Source organism: Bubalus bubalis, chromosome 7 (assembly GCF_019923935.1).
Source record: "Bubalus bubalis isolate 160015118507 breed Murrah chromosome 7, NDDB_SH_1, whole genome shotgun sequence".
Lineage (NCBI taxonomy): Eukaryota > Metazoa > Chordata > Mammalia > Artiodactyla > Bovidae > Bubalus > Bubalus bubalis.
The window spans coordinates 27,556,704-27,576,797 of record NC_059163.1 but is presented as its reverse complement, the minus strand read 5'-3'; the positions used below and the strand labels follow the sequence as shown (position 1 = coordinate 27,576,797).

The following is a 20,094-nucleotide window of genomic DNA, read 5'->3' as shown; positions in this document are numbered from 1 at the left end:
TCAATCCAAAAGTTCACCAGAATCATGCCAACCACCACATGCCTAAATGTAGGAGACCCTCCTCCGTTGAGCCTTTTTTTGACTGACGATCTGGACATCCTGCTTGTAGCTTTGTGAGAGACCCCGGCCCAGAGCACATAGCTAAGCTGAACCCTAATTTCTGACCCACAGAAACTGTAAAATAATGCATGTTGTTTTAAGCTGCTCGGTTTGGGAGTGGTTTGTTATGCAGTGATCTGTAGCTGATATATCAGGAGAGAGGAAATGGAATATATGTGGGGATAAATATAAAGTACTTTTCCCCTTATTGTTTTTTACATATCTTTACAAGATAATTGAGTGTTTAAGGCAAGAATAGCAATAATGGAATGTGATTTTATTACAAAATTTTAAAAATTAAATGCATGGCAATTTTATATTTTTGGTGGACTGGGGTCAGGGCTGGGTATGGAGAAGGGTGTGTTTACAGGAGGGTATGAGGTAACTCTGTGAGGTGATGGGTGTGTTCCTTATCTTGATTTGTAGTGATGGTTTCATAGACATACATATGTCAGATCTGATCAGCTTTGTGTACTCTAAATATAAGCTATTTATGGTACATTCATTATATATTATGTATATACTGAGAAATATATAAATAAAAGTATAAAAACAGACAATAGAAGCTTAGGGAAGAGAAACCTCAGTGAGAGTTGTCTTTATTACAAGAGACTTCACAGAGGACAGAGGACCTAGCAATAGAGTGGGGCTTTGGTAAAATGGTAAAACAAAGATAGGGAGGAGCTGAGGCAGAGGGTAGAGAACCAGCAGGGCCAGGAAGCAGCAATTGGTAACTTGTGTGGAGGGGGAGAAGTCAATGCCCGACATTAAGCACAGTATGCCTTTTGAGGAAAACAGTCTTCTTTTATCTTTCCAGGGTAATTTCTTCTGGAAAATCTCCATAAGACAAATTCCTATAAAATCTAAAAAATAATTACTGCAAATTTCAAGAGCTGTTGATGCTTCCTGAGCCCTGAAATGAAGCCACTTATATTAAAACAACACCAAATCCCCTTAAAATTAACATTCTCACTTCAGTAGATGACATTACTTGTCATGGCGTGGCCTTCCAAGGCAAGTTCCCTTCATTAAGTCTGAATAAAGACTGAATGCCTTTATTCAGTTCATTTATGGCTATTCCATACCATACACTTAAACCTTTACTATCCTTTTTTGGCCCACAAAAGACAAAATAAATCAGCAAAAGCAATGCAAATGGTGTATAAGATTGTCACTACTGTAGATTGCAAACCAAAAATACTGAGAACACTTCACCATTGTGAAGATGACTTCATAGGGTCTCTTGTTTCCTGGTGTTCAGCTACTTGGGCACACTATCCAAAGTAGTTCTCTTACATGTGAATAAATAAATCATCACAAGCCAAAGCAGAGTTTACATGAAATCTCTTGCAAATTTAGATCCCTGTAAACCAAAAGGGCACACACAGGAGTATCACTATAATGGGAAATAAGGTTAGAAAAGAATAAGTAAGATCAAGTTAGGAAACAGGTTTAATCATGAGATTAAGGATTTGGCAGTACTCTTGCCTGGAAAAATCCCATGGACGGAGGAGCCTGGTAGGCTGCAGTCCATGGGGTCGCTAAGAGTCAGGCACGACTGAGTGACTTCACTTTCACTTTTCACTTTCATGCATTGGAGAAGGAAATGGCAACCCACTCCAGTGTTCTTGCCTGGAGAATCTCAGAGACGGAGGAGCCTGGTGGGCTGCCGTCTATGGGGTCGTACAGAGTCGGACACGACTGAAGCAACTTAGCAGCAGCAGCAGCAGCAGGGAAGCTTATAAAATCTGGAAATGGGGAGTGACAGAGTGAAAAATGTCTTAAAGATTAACCTAAAAGTCATGTACAGAGTAGAATTAGGCAAAGGAAGAACAAGATGGGAAGGCTATTTTAGATGTAGTTCTGGAGTAGACTTGGTAAAGTCTGATGACATTGCAAACAAAGGAAATGACAATATAGTACCAAACACATTAACAATCATAATAATAATAATTAACATTTGTTGAGTACTTCATATGTTCCCAGCACCATTCTAAATCCTTACATGTATTAACGTGTATGCATTTAATGTCCATTTACTATGGAATATATACTATGGAATAATATTATCCCTATTTTACATTTCAGGCCCCAAGAGGTTAAATCACTTACCCATGGTCACGAAGCTAATGAGGAGCAGAGTTAGGGCCTGAACAGAGTGGTCTCCAGATTTCTGTGTATGCTCTTGCTGTTTCTCAAGCACTGACTCTGCACAGGTCCCATGATGGTACTGAGAGTGACAGTCAAACCCAGTCCGACACAGAACCAGAGTCCCTGCCTTCTCTCTATCTCCATGGCTACCGAGTCTAAGAAAGTGACTTCTCTTCTCCGAAACAGCTTCTGCTGCTTTCCCTGGCTCCACACTTGCCAGCCTCCAGTCAATTCTCTACCTTCACCAGGGCGATCTACCAAAAGCCTAAAGTTGATTGTGTCACTCTTCTGTTCAGAATCATCGGAATGAAGTCTGGTACTATTATGTGTCTTATAAGGCCTGCAGGATTCAGCCCCAGGTCATTTTGCCTTCTGGGTTCCAGACATAAGATTGTGCTCTCTCATTCTGGGATATTGTGGATGATGTTCTTCCCCTTTAAAATGTTCCCTATCCTTTCCACCTTCCCTGTTCTTCATGGACTGATCCCTACTCACCCCTCACATCCAATCTGAGAGGTCACTTGCCCCAGAAGTGCTCCAACACCCTGACTCAAATGTGCCTCTGACCCTCTCTGATGTGTTTGGGACAGTGCCCTGCACCATCACTCATTAGACAGCACTTTAATGTCACGCTTAGTTACTGGCTCACTCTATTCAATGTTAAGCTCTGTGAGGTCAGTGACCTGTTCATCCTTTTCTCCCCAACACTTAGCATGGTATCAAATACATGTGTGTTAGTCACTAGGTTGTGTCCGACTCTTTGCAACCCCACGAACTGTAGCCCGCCAGGCTTCTCTGTCCGTGGAATTCTCCAGGCACGAACACTGGAGCCAGGCTTCTCTGTCCATGGCATTCTCCAGGCAAGAATACTGGAGTGGATTGCCATTCCCTTCTCCAGAGGATCTTCCCAACTAAGGGATTGAACCCTGGTCTCCTGCATTGCAGGCAAATTCTTTACCACTTGAGCTACAGGAAAGTCCTATCAAATACATAGCAGACTCTAGATAGTTGTTTTTAATTGAGGGATAAATAAGGACTGAGTTTGATAGGATATAAAAAATGAAAGTGAGAAAGCAAACTTTTTTAAATTTATTTTTTGAGGGAACATTCATTTATAGCATCACATAAGTTTCATGTGTACAACATCACACTTCTACTTCCATATACCCTACAACATGCTCACTGCCAGAAATTTAGTTTCCATCTCTCACTACACAGTTGATCCCCTTTACCCATTTCATCCAGCCACCCATCCCCACTCCTTTACCTCTGGTAACCACTATTCTGTTCCCTGTACCTACTACATCAAACTGTCTTTTAAACCATCATACCTAACTGGCACTATTGGCAGCATCAAGGAAGCATTTAAGAGGATTATTTTGGAATTGCTCAGGTTAGATAGGGACTTGTTGAATCTGGTGATAAGATGTTATCCAAAAAGAAACGACCTGTGTGCAGCTGGAATGATAGAATCAGGGCTCATCTGTGAAGCTGAAGATTCAGACTTGCTAATTCTACTCTTTTTTAAAGATAAGTTTACATTCCTTTCTTTGCTCAGTAGTATTTACCTAGACTGACTGTGGCTTTCTTACAGTGAAACATAAATCAAAATTAATACCTTGTATATTCCTCTTTAGGTTGTGTATACAATCGCCCATAGGAAGGAAAATTAAAATTCTCTATATGATTCAGAAAGCTTGCTTGTATCTTTTTTCTATTCTGCTGTTGTTTGCTTAGGTTGTGAATGAAAGGGAGGATTTCAGAGAAGAGAAGCCAAAGCTGAAATGCTCTGGATTCAATTACACAGCAAATGAAAATGCTATTCCTGAGCCTGTGAAGGATAATTTTGGCTTTTCAATATATTATTATTTGATAAGAACTTGGTAAAAAGTAGATTTTTTTCTGGATGAAGACTTGTGAATGCAATTATAGCCCTATAGCCTAACCAAGAAGAAGTGCTTGTGTTCCAGCCCGCAGAGATCTAACAGTTGATAAATGCTCTTAGGATGAGATGTGAATCTGTCTGCTAAAAGCAGCCTCTGAGATAGAGAGACAGTCCTCATAATCTGGCTGGCAGATAGGCCCTGCCAAAGGACATGAAGACATCTGTCCTACAGACCAAAAAATGACTCACTTATTTTCTTCTGGCTAGAGACAGGAGGAATTTGTATGTTTGGCTAGGCAGAAAAAATTCTTCCTTTCCGATGGATCATTTAGAAGGGTGTGTGTGTCACTCTCTCTATGTGTGTTATTGTGTGGCTTAATGTTTCACCACAGTGCAAACAAAGTGCTTCCTTTAGTAGCCTCAATATCTACAGGAATAAGATCCTTCTTACAAAAAGACCCACAGGATTGCTAGAAATACATCTCTGTGCCCAAACACTAGGTTTGCTTCATGTGAGCTGTGACTTTGGATGAATGGATTAAAAAGATGCCATTTGCCCCAAAGTGGATGAACCTCAAGGACATATGCTAAGTGAAATAAGCCAGACATAAAAAGAAAAAAAAATGACATAAGCTCAATTATATGTAGAATCTAAAAAAGTAATAGTAGAGAATAGAGTGGTGGTTACCAGAGGTGGGGAAGGAGGGGCAACGGAAAGACATGGATCAACAGGTACAAAGTTCTAGAGGATCCACTTCTATAGGATGAATAAGTCTAAACAGCTCATGTACAGCATGACAAATATAGTTAATAATACTGTATTGAGTTCTGGAAATTTGCTAAGAGAGTAGACTTCAGGTGTTCTCATCACACACCAAATATGGTAACTATGTGAGAAGATGATATGTTAGTTTGCCTGACCATAGTAATCATGTCATTGTGTATATGTCTATCTAATCATCATGTTGTATACCTTAAATATATGCAATTCTAATTTATTTTATAGGAATATAATTGCTTTACAATTTTGTGTTGATTTTTGCTGTACAACAATGTGAATCAGCTATATGTATACCTATATCCCTTCCCTCTTAGACCTCCCTCCCACCCCTCTAGGTCATCACAGAACATCGAGCTGAGCTCCCTGTACTATACAGCAGCTTTCCACTAATTATCCATTTTACACACGCTAATATATATCTGTCAGGGCTACTCTCTCATTTTGTCCCATCTCTCCTTACCCTCCTCAAAAGTCCACTTGCCTGTTCTCTATGTTTGTGTCTCTATTCCTGCCCTACAAATAGGTTCATCAGTACAACTTAACTAGATTCCATACATATGGTTAATATATGATATTTGCTTTTCTCTTTCTGACTTACTTCACTCTGTATGACAGACTCTAGGTTCATTCACATCACTACAAATGACCCAGTTTCCTTCCTTTTTTATGGCTGGGTAATAGTCCATTGTATATATGTACCACATCTTCTTTATCTATTCATCTGTTGAAGGATATTTAGGTTGTTTTCATGTCCTGGCTATTGTAAATAGTGTTGTAAAGAAATAAATAAAAATAACTTGGATAAGGGGAAAGTGAAACTGAAAGGCACTCAGTCGTGTCCGACTCTTTGCAAGCCCATGACTATACATTCCATGGAATTCTCCAGGCCAGAATACTAGAGTGGGTAGCCTTTCCCTTCTCCAGGGAATCTTCCTAACCCAGGGATCGAACCCAGGTCTCCCACATTGCAGACAGATTCTTACCAGCTGAGCCATAAGGGAAGGCCAGATAAAGGGAAGGATGATGACAAAAATAAGCCCAGAGGAGCTGGTTGGATGGGGAAGGAAACACAGTTGATAGACTTACTGACTTTGAGGGCAAAACTCAAAAGGCTGGAATTAGAGGACTGGAACACAGGGAAGAACGCCAGGCTGGTTATTTATACCTGGGAATTACTGTTGAAATAAAGCCATGAGGTAGAACTGCCTCTGCCTCCAGTTCAGCCTGTGTGCATATAGAGGGACCCTTTCTAATCCCAGCATCGCCAGAGGGAACCCACGAATAGATGAAAGAAGTGGTTCATGAGGTACAGGATAGGCAGTGTTAGTTTTTGAATAATTATTTTCTAAGCAGCAGCACTTATAAATGTATTCTAAATAAGTAAACCCAAAGCAAAATCATTCTTCATGTTGAGCTACCAGCAGAGCCAAGTTTTATCCATCTTGCTCAGTTCACCCAAGTTAGCTCATGTAGCCAGAGTCTGTCCTTCCAGACTGACATGTTTAATTGCATCTATCAGCAGTGGCTGTGGAGTAGCATTTTAATGGATCCCAGAGATTTTCATCAGAAGATGCTGTACTTCAGTAATGGTGCCAGTGGTGCCTCCCCAGTTGGCATTGCTGATGCTTTTCCTAGCAGAGGATGTGATCCTGCAGGCATTTAAGAGATACTGAGGGTAACAGCAATTGGACGTTGGTTAACAAACGAAACCAACTCTGAAAATGATGTTTATGTGGCTGTATGTACTTGAGTAGTGATTTATGTTATTTTCAGCTGAGGTATGAATTCTGTGAGTAAGGTGAGTAAACTGCTGCCTCTGGAGTCATGAATATCTTAGGGAACAAGAGCATGAGAAGATCTGGATTTTTAGGCAAATTAAAGTCAGCATGCTTTACACAGGTGACAAATTAGGTGGTAATTAATTGCATTAAATAAGGATTCACCACGGAATTCCTTCAAACAGCCTGTTCCCCTCATTGCTTAATGTACTTGATTAAAATTCATTACCCACAACATCTCTTACATAAAGCATGGTTCCTCATATCAATTTCAGTGGATTTTGTTCATTAGGAGGCATATTTCTGCAGAGAAGGTTCACCCCTGCAGAGTGAGTAGATTACCCTTGTCACACATAACCGGAAACAAGGTTGTGTCCACCCTTAGCTTGTACTTTTTGTATCTTCATGTGAGCTCTTAGCTTGCACATGTCCTGGAACTTCCTAATGACAGATTCCTGTTCTTCCGGCCCTTTCTCTTTATTTGGGAACAAAGGGGCACCCAGTTCCCAATCCCCAGAGATGGTCCATCCATCTTTGAGTGCATATCAGGGTTTGGGCCACACTCCAGGAGACAGTAAAACACCAGATCCTCTCCTGGAGCCTCTGGTGGTGAGTAGGGTCTTGCTGCACATGGTTCCATCCACAGTTGTCATCTTCCATCCAGGCCTAGTTCTGAAAATGAGCCCTCTCAGTAGAGAGGCTAAGCACAGCACTGAGGGTCCCTTATGGGGAAATGGGTTAAGAATCCCACAATAGGGAAAGTGGTTCTCAAAGAGAGCTGTGCATCCAAGGAATGGTGGCCTCAACGCCCATGAAACCAGGTAGACTTCAGGGCTGCAGATTCTACCTCTGCACGTCCAGCCTAGAACTTGACTTGAGTGAGGAGCAGCTTCATTCTCATTTCCATGTCTGTAGAGGACAGAGATCCTTCAGTTCAGTTCAGTTCAGCCGCTCAGTAGTGTCTGACTCTTTGCGACCCCATGAATCGCAGCACGCCAGGCCTCCCTGTCCATCACCAACTCCCGGAGTTCACCCAGACTCACGTCCATCGAGTCAGTGATGCCATCCAGTCATCTCATCCTCTGTCATCCCCTTCTCCTCCTGCCCCCAATCCCTCCCAGCATCAGAGTCTTGTCCAATGAGTCAACTCTTCGCATGAGGTGGCCAAAGTATTGGAGTCTCAGCTTTAGCATCATTCCTTCCAAAGAAATCCCAGGGCTGATCTCCTTCAGAATGGACTGGTTGGATCTCCTTGCAGTCCAAGGGACTCTCAAGAGTCTTGTCCAACATCACAGTTCAAAAGCATCAATTCTTCGGCACTCAGCCTTCTTCACAGTCCAACTCTCACATCCATACATGACCACAGGAAAAACCATAGCCTTGACTAGATGGACCTTTGTTAGCAAAGTAATGTCTTTGCTTTTGAATATGCTATCTAGGTTGGTCATAACTTTCCTTCCAAGGAGTAAACGTCTTGTAACTTCATGGCTGCAGTCACCATCTGTAGTGATTTTGGAGCCCCCAAAAATAAAGTCTGACACTGTTTCCACTGTTTCCCCATCTATTTCCCACGAAGTGATGGGACCGGATGCCATGATCTTCGTTTTCTGAATGTTGAGCTTTAAGCCAACTTTTTCACTCTCCTCTTTCACTTTCATCAAGAGGCTTTTGAGTTCCTCTTCACTTTCTGCCATAAGGGTGGTGTCATCTGCATATCTGAGGTTATTGATATTTCTCCCAGCAATCTTGATTCTAGCTTGTGCTTCTTCCAGTCCAGCGTTTCTCATGATGTACTCTGCATATAAGTTAAATAAGCAGGGTGACAATATACAGCCTTGACGTACTCCTTTTCCTATTTGGAACCAGTCTGTTGTTCCATGTCCAGTTCTAACTGTTGCTTCCTGACCTGCATACACATTTCTCAAGAGACAGATCAGGTGGTCTGGTATTCCCATCTCTTTCAGAATTGTCCACATTTTATTGTGATCCACACAGTCAAAGGCTTTGGCCTAGTCAATAAAGCAGAAATAGATGTTTTTCTGGAACTCTCTTGCTTTTTCTATGATCCAGCGGATATTGGCAATTTGGTCTCTGGTTCCTCTGCCTTTTCTAAAACCACAGAGATCCTTAGACTCTAGGAAATCTGCTCTGATGCCATACGTTTTTAAGCTTGCAGTTTTAGTGTAGTTTTTGCTGTTTAGGAGATAGCTTGAAAGGCAGAAACAGGATTAAAGGGTAGAAATGATAATTAATGAATACGAGTGGCTCAGACAGCAAAGAATCTGCCTGCAATGCAGGAGACTGGAGTTTGATTCCTGGGTCAGGAAGATCTCTTGGAGAAGAAAATACAACCAACTCCAGTATTCTTGCCTGGAAAATCCCATGGACAGAAGAGGCTGGTGGGTATAGTCCATGGGGTTGCAAAAAGTCAGACAGGACTGAGCACACGCACACACACCGCACACACACACCACACACACACACACCACACACCACACACATACACACATACACCACAAACACCACACACACACCACACACACACACCACACACACACACACACACACCACAAACACCACACACACACACCACACACACACACATACACCACACACACCACACACACACACACACCACACACACACACAAACATAAAGGCCCACAAGCATTAACATGCATGAGGGGAAAATAGAGTCAAATTGCAGCTGTCAAAAGAAAGCCTATATAAAATACAAAACAGATTTCTCTTCCTGTTTGCTTCATCCATATAGCCTAGATACCTGGGTGCCTTGGTCAGAGCACTCAATACTTATTTGTTGAATTGGACCTAGACAAACAAAAACTGAATTTTTTAAAAATAAATTGCTAAGTGATGCTGAAAATTTAAAATCAAGAGTAGGTTGCCATTCTACTGAGTGTGTCTAACTTACATCTCATGGCTCTGACCAAGGTGGGCCAGCTCGTGTAACAATAACAAGTCCAGGGTCCCTGATTGTTGTTGAGGGGTCTTTGTTCTACTTCCTCAGCCTGCTGCAGTCACCTAGTCACAAGTGTATTCTTATCAAGACTGTGTTCTTGCACTCTTGGTGGGAATGTAAATTGATACAGCCACTATGGAGAATAGTGTGGAGATTCCTTAAGAAACTAGGAATAAAACTAGCATATGATCCAGCAATCCCACTACTGGGCATATACTTGAGAAAACCATAGTTCAAAAAGACATGTGTACCCAATGTTCACTGAGGCACTGTTTACAATAGCCAGGTCACGGAAGCAACCAAGATGTCCATCAACCAATTAATGGATAAAGAAGTTGTGGTACATACATACCATGAAATATTACTCGGCCATAAAAAGGAATGAAATCGGGTCACCTGCAGTGAGGTGGATGAACCTAGAGTCGGTCATACAGAGTGAAGTAAGTCGGAAAAAGAAAAACAAAAATCATATATTAACCATATATATGGAATCTAGAAAAATGTACTGATGAACCTATCTGCAGGGCAGGAACAGGGACCCAGACATAGAACAGACGTATGGACACAGCGGGGGAAGGAGAGGGTGGGACCATTTGAGAAAGTGACCATGTGTAAGACAGATAGCTAGTGGGAAGCTGCTATATAGCACAGGGAGCTCAGCCAGTGCTCTGTGATGACCTAGAGGGGAAGGATGAGGAGATTGGGAGGGAGGCTCAAGAATATAGCTGATACATGTTGTTATACAACAGAAACTAACACAACATTATAAACTAATTATCCTCCAATTTGAAAAAAAAAAGACATGCTGAAAATTGTCCCACAAGCTTTCTGAACTGTTTTTTTAATAAGGTGGAAAAATACAAATCACATTTAGCTTTTTTTTTTTTCTGATACATTCTGTGGGTTTTTGAGGCAGCTCAGCCTAGAGAATACGTCCGGGAACGCTGACAGGTCCAGTTGCTCATTGCTCTGTTGAAAAATGTCAGGGGTGCTCCATTCCTGAGGCTCATAGCTGATGGCAGGAGGAGGAATAGTGTCTCTTTAAGGATGCCTATTGAAAATCATTATCAGATTAAAGAAGGTGAAGGCATTTGGACCCAGGTTCCAATTAAACAGATCCACATAATAGCCTAGTATTTATTGAGCTCTTACTTTATGCCTGGCATTGTGATAAGCATTTTACGGGGTCTGTCATCTATACTGCTAATAATGCAAAGTCTGAAGAATACCTTAATCCCCAAAGGCATGTGTTGTTTATTTAATAGGAAGTCTGAAGTTTGGCATTCTAGTCCTGTCATGGCAAGATCAATAGTATCATCAAGGAAAAAGGTTCTTTCTGTCTTTCACTTCCATCTTCCCCAGTGGGTTGACTTTCATCCTTGGCTTCACAGGATGGTTGCCACTGTGCCAGACATCACATCTACATTAAAGGGAAGAAGTGGGAGGCACAAGTAGGCACTGAGAGAATTTCTCTTTCTTACATATTCTTTTTATGAGGAAGTGAAATTTCTCCAGAAGCCCCTTAGCCTATATCTTATCAACCTCATTTTGTGGAACTGGGCACACAGACATCTCTGGGTACAAAGGAGGCTAGGAAGGGAGCATTTCACTTTTATAGTTTCAGTAAGGAGGCTAGCAGAAGGGGATTGGGAATGACTATTGGGTTAGTCAATCAACAGTGTCTGCCTTATATAGATTATTTATTTAACCCTCACAATAACTCTGTGAATGGAAGTACTGGTATTATCCCAAGTTGGCAAACGAGATGATCCCCTTCTCCAAGGGATCTTCCCGACCCAGGGATTGAACCCTGGTCTCCTGCATCGCAGGCAATTTCTTTTCCTTCTGAGCCACCAGGGAAGCCCTTATATTACAATAGCTCTGTGAATGGAGGTACTGTTATTATCCCAAGTTGGCAAATGAGGAGATAGTAATTAACAGGCTTGCCCAAGGTCATGCAGCAAATAAATGGTCTAGCTAATATTAGCTAGATGGTTAAGAAGACAGGTTATTGAGTTAGACTACCTTCTAGGTTTTGAATCCCAGTTCTACTTTCCAGTTCTATATACTGGGAAGTTATTTAACCTCCTTCTGCCTCAGTTTTCTCACTTGTGAAATGGGGGTAATAATAATTATCCTAGGTTTATTGCAAGGATTAAGTTACTTAATACTTGAAAAGTATTATAGGTATTAAAAGTATTACAGTCTTAATGCCTTTTAATAAGCATTAGAGAAATGTTAACTAAGAAGCTATGAAGCAAGCATCTTCATTTATAATAACCCTAAACTGGAAATAGCCCACCTGTGCACCATTGGTAAAATGGATTAATAAATCGTGGTGCTGCTGTGCTATGCTGGGCTGTGCTGAGTCGCTCAGTCATGTCCAACTCTTTGTGACCCCATGGACTGTAGACTGCCAGGCTCCTCTGTCCATGGAATTTCCCAGGCAAAAATACTGGAGTGTATAGCCATTCCCTTCTCCAGGGGATCTTCCTGATCCAGGGATCAAACCTGAATCTCCTGCATTGGCAAGCGGGTTCATTACCACTGAGTCACCATAATTTGGTAATAAATGGTGGTATATTCATGCAATTGAGTGCTATCAGCAATGAGCAGTGATGAGTTGTTAAAACACAGCAACATAAGAGAGTCTCATGGTGAGTGAAAGAATCCAGACAGGGAAGAGGACACGCCGCATGCCTCCATTGATGTGAAGTTCAAAAACAGGGAAAGCTAATCTCTAGTGATGAAAGTCAGAACAAGTTTTCTTCAGAGGATTATGTCTGTGAGAAAGTATGAGGGAACTTTCCAGGGTGCTGGAAAGTTTCTGTATCTTGATCTTAGTGGTACTTATGCAGGTATATATATGTGTGTGTGTGTGTGTAAAAATTCACTGATTATGCACTTAAGATGTATGCATTTTATTATGCATATGTTATATTTCTATTCAATATTTTAAGAGGACACGAAATTTTTGTAAAGAAACTAGGAATCATAACCATTTGTGCTGACTGGCATCTTTGCTGAAAACCCTTAGAAGAAAAATGTTGGCAGGAGGAGAAAGGAGGCCCACCAATATCATGGGTCATTCGTCTTCTCTGAGAAAGCTCCCACCACCCCCTCCCACAGCCCAGGAAACTTGCTCTAAGTCATATTCCCAGTCTGGGAGATGCGTCTGCACTGGAGCCATCCCTGCCCTCTTGCCTGACTCCTAGGTGATCAGTGGTCAGCTTTGGTGGTGAGACAAATGGGAATGCATTTCATGGGTATTTCCCTGTGAGTAGTCAGGTTGCCTACAGATTCGCCAGTGAGAATGCCTATATGGGTTAACTTGGAATCCCCCCACCAACCAGGACTGCCCTGTCAAGGGCAGATTTCCAAGAAGGCATGGATGGGGCACCCACTGAGCTGGAGACAAAGTGGTGGGGAGAAGTGGTCAAGGACATTTAGTCTGAGAAAGCACCAGGGTGGCCCCAGCCCTTTGAGTAATTCCTAGCCTCCCAAAGGTCCTCGGAAGGAAACGGTTCAGAATCAAAGCAGACCCATACTACAGACTTTCTTAAGTTCTGATACTTTCTAGTTGCTGCAGAGTATGAGAAATGACTTGATTGTGATTTGGACCTAGAGGGCGGAGGTGGGTGGAGGAAGGCAAAGGAAAGGGTGTGACCTTTGACCAGACAAGAAACCACTGCATTTTGTGACACCTGAACACAAAGACTTTTTTTTTTTTTTTTCCTTTTCAATTTCACAGGAGAAATTTTTTTGGAAATTTCAGTCACCTACTGAGCAAACAAGAGAGTGATGGGGAGCTGGATTGGGCCCCTGGACCACAGGGTGTGGCTCGCAGTGGGCATGGGGAGGAGAGACTCACAGCCTCAGCTATGGGTCACCAGAGGAGGGGCTGTCTTTGTTGAAAGCCAATCACCACGGATCACTCAAGATGCTCCCTGCACACTCCCTCCCTCCCCTCTGCCTTAGGAATGCCTGAAAAATCCCTTCAGAAAAGCAAGGCCTGGAGGAACGAAGCCTTCCCACCAAGGCTGCTGAGAAACGAGTCCGGGTCAGTCTCCATCTTCAGTTCAGTTGAGCCCAGGTCCAGCTTTGATCGGTGCTGCCCCAGCACATCCTTGGTCCCCCTAGTGTCCGGTCACCAGAGGGATCCCCCGCAGAAGGCTGCAGGGTCCGGGTGGACCACAGGCTGGGCCACAGACACGACGTCCCAGTCTGTAACAGGGATGCGTTCTCTGTGTGGGCCTCTGTGTGCACTCTTGCCCTGGGCTCCACACGTGTTGGGACTAGGCCCACTGCAGAAGGCAATGCTGTTGTTCAGAAGATCCCCCTTGACCTGAAGGAGGCATCAAATCATTTTCCTCTCCCACCCCGCTACCCACCCTGTACCCACCTTAACCACAAAGCAGCCGAAGAGAAGGCACTCGCCCTCCCTATATCGTCTCTCTCTCCAGCTCGCCACCCTGAGACACCCCAATATGGCTCCTCCAGAATTTCGGGTGTCTCTTGGCATCTGTGCTCAGCACTGCCTCCTCCTGAGGCTGATCACCACAGTCTACCCCCAACTTAAAGGTAATGACTTTAGGGGAGCATTTGACTGACAAAGATAGCTGCTGCTTCTTGTGAGAAGGAAAATTTTTTTAAATGATGTACTGTATTTTTTTCTTCCCCAGAAAGCACAACTTTCTTCACAAATGTTATTCTGTCAATTAGCATGCACAGCCCCCACAGGGAGCTTGGTGAAACATGAGTCCAGATAGAGAAGCTGAGTCATACTCCATGTCTGTGGGTTCCGATTCAGTGGCTGGAAAACAGAAGGTCTCTTCCTCTTTTGGGACAAGAACGGGATCTCATTTCCACCAACGAAACTCTCAGGAGGATGTGGCTCTTCTCCTTCAAACAAGCGTCTTCTTAAACTCAGTTTGATGGCTTTGGGGCATATACATTTTGTCTAGACATATGAGAGCTCTCAGATACCATATGCTTGGACCAGACTGATTAGTAATGGTTTTGCAGATGTTAGATGAACCTTCTGGAGTGTTGGGTACTCTTAGCAGCCCAACCAAACACACCATGGGGAATTTTTGTCGCTGTGAGGAATCCAAACAATAGCTTTGCTCAATCTAAGCAATGATAAGGCCTAGCTTATATGTTAAAGTATACATATTGTTTTAAGATTCTTTTGTACTCTTTCTCACTCAGTTCAGTTCAGTTCAGTCACTCAGTTGTGTCCGACTCTTTGCGACCCCATGAATCACAGCATGCCAGGCCTCCCTATCCATCACCAACTCCCGGAGTTCACTCAAACTTATGATCGTCGAGTCTGTGATACCATCCAGCCATCTCATCCTCTGTCGTCCCCTTCTCCTCTTGCCCCAATCCCTCCCAGCACCAGAGTCTTTTCCAATGAGTCAACTCTTCGCATGAGGTGGCCAAAGTACTGGAGTTTCAGCTTTAGCATCATTCCTTCCACTCAAACACTTGCTAAAGTTTAGTCCATTCAGTGCCAGGATGGTGAGGCCCACCTGTGTTTGGGCCAGTTGATTGACAGGCCAGCATTTCAAAAGCTGGTGACTCTGGTCTATATCATGCACAAAAAGAAGACATCCCTGTTATTGCCAAAGTGAAAACAAGCAAGCAAAAAGTATGTTTAGAGAGCCATCCAAAATTTCCTCAGAGCTGGTAGTTTTTATGGAGCTTAAAGACAAATCGAAAGGAAGATGCATTTCTGCTATCAAGGCCCAACAGATAAGCCAGAGAACATTTTCATTTTTCAAAGGGTAGAAAATCCAGGGTTTTACTGAATATTTATAAAGCACTTTCTCTGCCAGGAACGTGAACAGTATGCTGTGGTCCCTGTTATTAGAGTTCCCAGTCTGATGGGAGACAAGCATCGGGAGAAACGACTCAGTATAATGTGTGCTACGATTAGCCACACAGAGGAGAAGGGCTCATTCAGGTTGGGGAATCTTCATAGAGGAAGTAAAGCTCCAGAGTTCTCAGGACTGGGGTAGGGTGAGGGAAGCCAGGGTGGGAAGAAGTACAGACTCAAAGGCTGGGAGGAGGAAGACAGCCAGTGTTTCAGAAATGTACACTGATTCAGATTACTAGAATCACAAGCCTCACCAAGAACGGGGTTGGGAGATCATCAGAGGTGTTATGTGCTGTGCCAAGGACTTCACAGTTTATCCTGAGGCCATTAGAGAGCCTACAGCAGGATAAAAGGGGAAGAAAAAGGGTCACATGGTCATGTAATTTTTTTAAAGCCCTCTCTAGTGACCCACCCTAGAGAATGTATTAGGGGAGATAAAGGAAAACCGGTGTTTGTTTGCCTTTACAAACAGGGGGCCCAGGCTTCAAAGACATCCTTGCATTTCCCCGTAAGTACAGTGAGATGGTTATAAGATCAGCCTGGAGCCAGACAGTTTCAGGTTCAAGCTCCAGCCATGCATGTTCTAGCTGCATGACCTTAGGGCGGATACATAACTTTTCTGATATTCTGTTTTGTCATCTGTGAAAAAAGATAACAATGGATATTACGATTGAATGGGATGATGCATGTGAAATGGTCAGCACAGTACCCTTCTAGTGTCCTCAGCTCATTCTAGCATTCATTTATATGTTTATAGTTGAACTCCTATTATGAATCAGATAATAAGGATATGTGAGGAGCAAATCCACTACAGCCTCTGTTCCATGTGAATCTTAGATTCTAAAGGGGAGTCACGCATTAAACAAAGCTTCCCATAAGCAAGTATGTAGTTACGTGACAATTTCAGTGCTGTGATGTTAAAATACAAGATGCTCTGAGCATGTAAGGGCTTGAGGCTGGAGATGGGGGCATGGGGGTTGGGTTTAGCAGGAGAATCAGCAAGGGCTCTTAAGCTAGCACTGGCAGGATGAACAGGAGATTCTCAGGCAAGCATGAGAGGGAGAGCTGTTTGGGCAGAAGGAATAGAGTACAGTGAAAAGTCTGATGTGTTTTCGGGCCTGGTGGGGAGCAAGGCTGAAGAGGCAGACTGTGCTTGGATCCCAAAGAGCCTTCTAGATCTCAGTGGGGTCCTGGAGTTTTATCTTCTATGCAGGCTTCCTTTCCTCCCCTCAGCCCTGCAAGGGGAGTGACATGGTCCAGTTGGCCTTGACTGTTAGCAGTTCCTTAGCAAGCAGAACTTCAGCAGGGCTGGGACCTCTGCCAGGCAGGCCTGGCACGATCCCCCGAGACCATGGGCAAAGGCACCCCTCAGGCTGACTTGGCAGCACAGGAGAGGGCTTGACTGTATTTTGATCAAATTTCACCGAATTTGCCAAAGCTTTGTCACATGTTTTCTCAGGTACTTAACAAGCCAAGGGCAGGAGAGGACATGTTGGGGGGGTTGGGGGGTAGAGAACAGGTGAGCAGCACAGGCAATCAGGCCACCTGGGACTTTGGCACTGGCCCAGTTTGCTGTTCACAAGACCCAGGAAGAGGTGACAGTTCAGGGCACTCCTTGTCCACCGGCTGCCAGTGTTGCCGCCCTGTGTTCTTGACACCCAGGCGGGCAGGAGGCAAGAGCACATGCACGGAATGCAGACTCTACCCTGGAGCATCTTGTAATTCCCTTCAGCACCGGGAGAGTTGCCTACATCTCCCAGCCATCAGCCGCCAATCTCTCCTCCTAGCAACGCCGGAAATCCCAGCTCAAGTCAGACATGGTTTTTTTGTTTTCACACATTAAAGGACAATATACAATGGAAACATAATCTATCCAACAAGAGTCTGCTTTTCTTCTGAGCAACAATCTGTCAGCTAATGTATTTTTTTTTTTTGCTTTTTAAAATTTTAAAATTTATTTTTTTTAATTGGAGTATAATTGCTTTACAGTGTTGTATTAGTTTCTGTTGTACAACAAACTGAATCAGCTATATGTATTCATATATCCCCTCCTTTTGAGCCTCCCTCCCACCCCATCCCCTATCGCACCCCTCCAGGTCATTACAGAGCACCGAACGGAGCTCCCTGTGCTCTACAGTGGTCTGTCTTACAGAGTGAAGTAAGTCAGAAGGAGAACAACAAATATCGTATATTAACGCATATGTATGGAGTCTAGAAAAATGATATTGATGAACCTATTTGCAGGACAAGAATAGAGACTCAGACAGAGACCTGATCTGTGGACACAGAAGGGGAAGAAGAGAGGGCGACAAATTGAGAGAGTAGCACTAGAGGCTGTTCTTGCCACAGAAAACGTTCAACCCGACCAAACTCCAGGAAGGACTTCCGTTTGTACATTTACAAGGAAGAATTTCAGATTAAGTCATACTTCTAGCCATCATAGCCCTGGATCTCTCACTTGAGCCAAGTATAAGCGATTTCCTTCCTTGAGTCACTCCGTTTCAGACACGTGAGCCTGTCACTGCCTGGGCAGGGACATGGTGTGTGGCAAAGTCACCTCTAATTTAGAGAATAATAGATCCAGTGTCTTCATTCTGTTTACTCTGCCATTTTCTCAAGAAAATATTGGCACTAATTCTTTTCTTCAGAGGAAAGTGGCTCTACTTTGGGTGGGAAAATTTATGGGGCACTGCATTATTTTGGGGGGATGTTTGTTTTTTTCTGGAGAAGGAAATGGCAACCCACTCCAGTATTCTTGCCCGGAGAATCCCATGGACGGAGGAGACTGGTAGGCTACAGTCCACGGGGTCGCAAAGAGTCGGACACGACTGAGCAACTTCACGTTCTTTGTTTGTTTGTTTTGCTTTTTTTCCATTTTAATGACTTCTTCTGAAGTATAGTTGATTTATAATATCGTGGTAGTTTCAAATATATAGTTAAGTGATTCAGTTATACATATATCTATTCTTTTTCAGATTCTTTTCCCATATAGATTATTACAAAATATTGAGTATAGATCCCTGTGCTAATAGGCCCTTGTTGGCACATTATTTTAACTTCTTGGCTTATTTTAACATGGGCTCCCCCTTGCTTACTCTGTAATGATAGTTGCCAAAGTATGTTCTACAGGCCTTTTTGAGGTCTTTCCGAGACTAGGCACAGAGTGGTGGTGGGGAATTCTAATTCTGTGCCTGTCTCTACTTGATTTTCTTCAGGCAGCACTGCCCAACATCTCCTCATAGATGTGTAAGGTCAATTACACCACTTCCTCTTCCCTGTCTGTTCCCTCATTTATCCAATGAGGGGTCATAATCATGTGTCACCTAGACCTTTTCTTTAGCACTAAAAATAGTTTTGAAATCCTGGGATACATCCTTGGCTGTTTGACTTAATCAATTTGATCTTCCTGTGAAAACAAAAGTCCTACATATGAGAAAGCAGAAATGTTGTTTTCTTAGACTGCCTCAGTGATTCTCAGTGTTGAAGCCAATGTGATAGCATTTGAAGATGGAGCTTTGGGGAAGTAATTAGGATTAGACGAAGATGGAGCCCTCATCATGGGGTTAGTGTCCTTATAAGAAAAGACACCAGAGAGCTGTCTCCACACCTCCCAGCAGACACTGAGGAAGGACCACGTGAAGACACAGCTAGACGGTTGCCACTTACAGGCTCAGATGCAGCGCTCTTGCTAGAACCTGAATTGGCCCACACCTTAATCAGACTTCTCAGCCTCCCAAATGTGAGAAGTAAATTACTATTGTTAAAGCCACTTAGTCTATGATATTTTTGTTCTGGCAGCCTGAGCCAACTAGGACAGCAAGCATTCTCTAGGGTAGTCATGGCACCTGAGCTTTGGATATCTTCAACCTGAAAGAAGACCCAGCCTCACGTACTCAGAGTCATATGGAATGTACCATCAAATTAGGCAAATCAGAGGCTTTAATGCCTTGTTCACGTGAAGATGACCAGTGTTGGCCCGCAACTTCTACGCATTGTTGTTTGTTAGGGGTAAGACTCATCTGAACTATACCATAAAATACTTTAAGTGCTAAGTAGGTAGTCATGGGAAATGAACAACCACCACATTCCTCTTTGGAAGCAGGAAGGGCAGGAGTTATGAAAGTATATTAATCAGGGTTAAACAAGAAAATGGGTGTCTCCAGCCACCACACTTATTCCTGGAACGTGTCCTTTTCAGCACTATGATGATTGCCGTAGTACAGCTCTTAGCTCCCCTGGAAATGACAATGCAGCTGTCAGCCCGGACATCATATACTTTACTGGCATCTTGTGCGTTCTCATCCTTTCCAAACCAACTCAAAGGTCATCTCTTCTGTGACTTTTCTAAATGTCATTTGAAAATGACTTTGTACATTTTCGCATTCCATGGTCCCCATACCGTAGAATGGTATTCATCTTTCATCTATTCATCTTACCTTCGGTCTCCCATTGCAACTTGCTTTTACTTCCATAATGTGCTGATCATATCATATTACACAGAGTTGGGTGTCCTTTCTGTCCTGCTAAATAGTGAATTCTC

General features: G+C 43.1%; 1 protein-coding gene across 2 annotated transcripts in view; it reads left to right on the top strand.

Annotated features, from left to right (window-relative positions):
• PARM1 (prostate androgen-regulated mucin-like protein 1) overlaps window positions 1–20,094 on the top strand; it is a 127,235-nt gene that overhangs the window by 56,477 nt on the left and 50,664 nt on the right. The window contains exon 1 of one of the 2 annotated variants that reach the window (XM_006059648.4): window positions 14,132–14,254. The exons of the other annotated variant lie outside the window; for it this stretch is intronic. Coding sequence (XP_006059710.2) covers window positions 14,161–14,254 — 94 coding nt within the window. The 5' untranslated portion in view covers window positions 14,132–14,160. Of the gene's footprint in view, window positions 1–14,131; window positions 14,255–20,094 lie in introns of those variants that run through there. 2 annotated transcript variants of the gene reach the window in all.